Here is a 6,000-nt window from a genome sequence, read left to right as displayed (position 1 = left end):
TAAGGACCCTGGGACTAAACACCTCCCTCTGCAACTGGATCCTGGACTTCCTGACCGGCCTCCCCCAGGTGGTAAGGGTAGGTAACAACACATCTGCCACGCTGATCCTCAACACTGGGGCCCCTCAGGGGTGCGTGCTCAGTCCCCTCCTGTACTCCCTGTTCACCCATGACTGCATTGCCAAGCACGACTCCAACACCATCATTAAGTTTGCCGACGACATAACAGTGGTAGGCCTGATCGCCGACAACGATGAGACAGCCTATAGGGAGGAGGTCAGAGACCTGGCCGTGTGGTGCCAGGATAACAACCTCTACCTCAACGTGATCAAGACAAAGGAGAGGATTGTGGACTACAGGAAAAGGAGGACCGAGCACGCCCCCATTCTCATCAACGGGGCTGTAGTGGAGCAGGTTGAGAGCTTCAAGTTCCTTGGTGTCCACATCACCAGATAATTATCATGGTCCAAACACACCAAGACAGTCATGAAGAGGGCACGACAAAGCCTATTCCCCCTCAGGAGACTGAAAAGATTTGGGATGGGTCCTCAGATCCTCAAAAGGTTCTACAGCTGCACCATCGAGAGCATCCTGACTGGTTGCATCACCGCCTGGTATGGCAACTGCTCGGCCTCCGACCGCAAGGCACTACAGAGGGTAGTGTGTACAGCCCAGTACATCACTGGGCCAAGCTTCCGGCCCTCCAGGACCTCTATACCAGGCCATGTCAGAGGAAGGCCCTAAAAATTACCAAAGACTCCAGCCACCCTAGTCATAGACCGTTCTCTCTGCTACTGCACGGTAAGCGGTACCAGAGAGCCAAGTCTAGGTCCAAAAGGCTTCTTAACAGCTTTTACCCCCAAGCTTGAACAGCTAATCAAATGACTATTTGACTATGCATAGTCACTTTACTTCTACCTCCATGTACATATTACCTCAATTACCTGGACTAACCTGTGCCCCCGCACATTGACTCTGTACCGGTACCCCCTGTATATAGCCTCGCTACTGTTATTTTATTGTTGCTCTTTTTTTTACTTCAGTTTATTTTAGTAAATACTTTCTTAACACTTATTTTTCTTAAAACTGCATTGTTGGTTAAGGGCTTGTAAGTAAGCATTTCACTGTAAGGTCTACACCTGTTGTCTTCGGCGCATGTGACAAATAACATGTTATTTTATTTGAATTAGATTGTGTTTTATAAATCATGTTTTGTTGTTGCATTTAACTGTTGAAAATGTTGTTATAGAGATCATTTCCTTATTAGGCGATGTCAGAGGTCAGCATGTGAGAGAAGTTGGAGCTCAGGGATGAAAGAGGAGTTTCTAATTACCAGTTGGAAGAGCGTTCAAGTGGATTTTTCCAAGTCATATATTTTTACCACTTACATGCTGACCACACCGCTCGCGTTACGTGTGCGAGCGTTGCAAAATAAATTGACACATACATGTTGTTCAGTCATTGCATCCAAACTGCTCGCGCGCATCAACGAGCGTCTGCTTAGCCAGGCACTAAAATAGAACTTGGTTCTATTTGTGATGCTTGATGCGCTGCAAGTCCCGCCTCTCCCATCTCCTCATTGGTTTTTAGGAGCATATACCCACGCTGGTGATTGAAAGATTAACTGAGGCCCACACTCCAGTCCAGTTGGTGGTAAAGTCCAAAGTCCAAAGAAGAAGAAGAAGAAGAAGAAGAAGACCGAAGGAGGAGAGATTACTAGAAACTAACTCTGTTTACCCTTTTATCTGTGGAATAATTGTCGGAGTAGAGGACCTTGTGCATTTCAGGTAAATAACAACCCAATGTTTATATCCCAGGACAAATTAGCTATCAACAGCAAGCTAACTAGCTAAATTGCCATGAATGTTTAATACTTTTCGAACTGTCCCCAAATTAATATAGTTGTTTCAGAGTTTGTTTTGATATTTCAACCTGCCTGTCCTGATCGCGTCTGGTGTGGATGGACAAAATATACATGCGCGCGACCGGTCTAGTCAGCATGTTATGAACACAGCATACTAGCAAATTATGGGAAGTTTGACTATGCATTGCCCTGTTGAAGAGCATGGGCGTTGGGCATTATTATCGTTGAAGTGGTTCAGAGAACAAAAAAGTATATTGTCTTGACTTGTCAAGTTGACACGAAGTAAGCACAAATTAAGAGACAAAAGCAGTCAAATATGACAATGTATTAACAATTCTAAAATTTTATATAATCAAAATCGTGCATCTGGAAAATATTTTTTCTGTAGCTGTCCCTTTAAGAATTATACTATGGGTGTGAAAGGAGGATGTGCTTGGTGAACCCGCTTTTCGCAAGTCACTCTTTTAGCCCCCGCAAAAAGGAAAAAGTATCCAAAGGGAAGATACATTTATGATATGTAAAAAAAGGAACCAGATATACTCGAAGATACATTGTAACAAGAATCACCCAACATTGTTTACCTGATGAATGAATGCATCAAGAATCTCTCTTCAAGAATTACTGCGTTTCACGGGTCCGGTTCGACTGCATTAATTTTTACTGGAGCGGGCTAACCAAATCTCAACGTGGAAAATGGATCAACAATGTTCTGCAATATGATTCTTTAATTCGAAGACTTCTCATTCCAACATCTAGGCTGCTGCACAGCATTAAAAAAATTAGTAATGGGGCATCCTCCCCTTGAGTTCAGCGACTGCTATGGGGACAGTCCGGATTTTAGAGAAAGACTAAAATGCTATGAATTAGAATTGGAAAGAACAAGCAAATTTCTCAAAGATGTAATCAAAGATGGCAACAGTGTAATCAATGCAATCAAGGGTAAGCTTCTTCTCTCTTTTTCTTCCCTTTTAAATGTTTTACTTTCTAGGCTGTTTGTGGGCTCACGAGACATAGCCTACCCACTGTTTGTAGGAGAGGAACCTCATTGCTGGGCAATTGTTTCCAAAAACAAAGCCTGCCTGATGCTTTCACTTGACCACTAGATACTCTGATTAGATATGGTGAGGCAGAGCCTGACAGATGGAAAGAATCTACTCTTCAGCCAATGGAATGATGCACACTGAGCAGTGGTGTGAAAAGGGGAGAGGGCTGGCCCTCTCCAAATTAAACACATCTGACCCCCTTGCATCTGTTGTCCTGATGGATTCCTGTAAAAAAATACATGAGTGTGAACGGATCCATAAACATTCAATGGAAAAACATTTTCAATGCATTGTATGTGCCAAATAGTGACTGCACTGGTATTGATTATGGTTCATCATTTGGCAAGCAGCTGAATAACAAGCACACAATTTCAACCAATTTATCAGCCTAACGTTGTACTTTTCTTGATAAGAAATGAGTGGATCACAGTGGGCTGTGAGAGCAAACTATTAATTATGTAACCGACTTAACATGTCAAAAACATGACTTGATAGACAGATGACCTGATAGACAGACAACCTACAGCTACATTGTAAATTAACTCTGATGAACTCCGGTATGTATGACTCATCCCATGCTGACTTCCGCATGTGACACCAGCACCTTCTATACTATGCTTCATAAAGTCAGTCCAAATCCACAGAGCAATGATGGTGGATAGCCTATGGAGTCAAGATCAGGCATCCAGGAACCATTTAGAGGCTTTCCTATGTAGGTAGGCATAAATGTTTCAATCATAGAAAAATATGATCTTATGTTTGCAGCACAGTCTATAACCACACCCAAACCACGTGCTAAGCAAGCATAAGTAAACAATGGAAGGCCTCAGTGATTCCTTATTATACACAACATGAACCTGTAGCATACAATATAACCATGTTTTTGTCATTGTTGTCGTGCTGTGCGTTATTACCATGCCATGGTCCTGTCTCTTTTCCTTCCTGTTTTCTTCTCCACCAAAACCAATGCCATATGATATTATACTCTACATATAAAGAGAGAATGCTGCCTTTGCAGATCATAAGGACCAGTGTGTTTACCCTTGTGTTTACAGAATCTTGGTTGATGCCTTTTGCACTGTTGGAGTTGATCTTACTTAGGCTACTGAAAGCTAACCTCAGTATTTCACCAAAGTACCACTGTGCTAATCCCAAACGTCAGCTCTTGGACGTTCTCCATGAGTACCACTGCCTCTGTTGGTATAGGACCAAATGACTGGAACAGTATTTGCATTGTTTGACCCACAGAGATTCCATTCCGTAGCCCAATTCACCAATGTCAAGCTTTTTATCTCGAAAACAGAAACTGCCATTGTAAAGAGAGATGAAGTGCTGAGTAGAGGATATGTCACTTATTCAGTCTTGGTGATAACTGGAGGTCACTTGAAGAGTGTTCGTTGTCAACAGGTATAAAGGATTGGGCTGAAATAAGACCCCCCCCCCCCCAATTATATACTGTGTTATCATAAGTCATCGGCCTAACAACACCCATCTGGGTGCAAACACAAGTCCATAGTGATTCCTCCAGGATTTCTTTTAGCAGCAGTTGTAAAGTTAGCTTGGGGGGGGGGGGTCTACACATTTGCCATGGGGCGGAGAGACATTTTTACAATTTTCAAAGCTCATTTCCTGCAATTCCACACATTTTGCCATGGCTTATGCTGTGTTCTTATTCTATCTGAGTGACTCAAACATTATAGCAAAATCAGTGGGGGCCCCATGCCATGCCATATTTTAGATTCTTCCTGACTGTCTAGTTAGTTCTCAAATATATATATTTTTTCATACTTTATATCTGGTTTTAGTAATTGAAGTTTACACTGAAAACGTTTTACCATCCCGAAAAGTATTTTCTACCCCCCAAAAAAATATGATAATATTTTTTTGAAGTGGCGTTAACGATGTAGCAGCAGCTACTGTAGGTACCGTTAGCTAGCGCTAGTTGGCTGTACCTGAGCCAAAACTCCGGTATTTTTCATCCTATAGCTTGTTCTCTATTTTTTTTGTTTTCAAATAGTGAGCCAAAACGTTTTCAGCACTTTTATTTACCTGTCTGATCAAAACTTGTTTTCTCATGCTCTCTCTTGTCTCTCTGACGCAGACATATGCTGAGCAATAAATCAAATCAAATCAAATGTTATTTGTCACATACACGTGTTTAACAGATGTTATTGCGGGTGTAGCGAAATGCTTGTGCTTCTAGCTCCGTGCAGTAATATTTCACAACATATACCCAATACACACATCTAAGTAAGGAATGGAATTAAGAAAATATACATATATGGACGAGCGATGTCAGAGCGGCATGGACTAAGATACAGTAGAATATTATAGATCCAGTGCCTTGCAAAAGTATTCATCCCCCTTGGCGTTTTTCCCTATTTTGTAGCATTACAACCTGTAATTTAAATGGATTTTTATTTGGATTTCATGTAATGGACATATACCAAATAGTCCAAATTGGTGAAGTGAAATAAAAAAAAATACTTTTTTTAAAAAATTCTAAAAAATAAATAACGGAAAAGTAGTGCGTGCATATGTATTTACCGCCTTTGCTATGAAGCCCCTAAATAAGATCTGGGGCAACCAATTACCTTCAGAAGTCACATAAGTAGTTAAATAAAGTCCACCTGTGTGCAATCTAAGTGTCACATGATCTCAGTATATATACACCTGTTCTGAAATGCCCCAGAGTCTGCAACACCACTAAGCAAGGGTCACCACCAAGCAAGTGGCACCATGAAGACCAAGGAGCTCTCCAAACAGGTCAGGGGCAAAGTTGTGGGGAAGTACAGATCAGGGTTGGGTTATAAAAAAATATCAGAAACTTTGAACATCCCACGGAGCACCATTAAATCCATTATTAAAATAATTGAAAGAATATGGCACCACAACAAACCTGCCAAGAGAGGGCCGCCCACCAAAACTCACGGACAAGGCAAGGAGGGCATTAATCAGAGAGGCTACAAAGATAACCCGGAAGGAGCTGCAAAGCTCCACAGCAGAGATTGTAGTATCTGTCCATAGGACCACTTCAAGCCGTACACGCCACAGAGCTGGGCTTTACGGATGAGTGGCCAGAAAAAAGCCATTG

At 41.9% G+C, this 6,000-nt stretch overlaps 1 protein-coding gene across 1 annotated transcript in view; it reads left to right on the top strand.

Moving 5' to 3' along the window:
- Window positions 1-2,275: 2,275 nt before the first annotated feature.
- ophn1 (oligophrenin 1) overlaps window positions 2,276-6,000 on the top strand; it is a 45,023-nt gene continuing 41,298 nt past the window's right edge. The window contains exon 1 of the mRNA XM_084170803.1: window positions 2,276-2,802. Within this exon, the coding sequence (XP_084026929.1) occupies window positions 2,649-2,802 (154 nt within the window). The 5' untranslated portion in view covers window positions 2,276-2,648. The remainder of the gene's footprint in view (window positions 2,803-6,000) is intronic.

The sequence above is a fragment of the Coregonus lavaretus genome (assembly GCF_964263955.1).
Source record: "Coregonus lavaretus genome assembly, chromosome: 10".
Lineage (NCBI taxonomy): Eukaryota > Metazoa > Chordata > Actinopteri > Salmoniformes > Salmonidae > Coregonus > Coregonus lavaretus.
The sequence above is the reverse complement of the archived record's forward strand: the minus strand, read 5'-3'. Positions and strand labels throughout refer to the sequence as shown.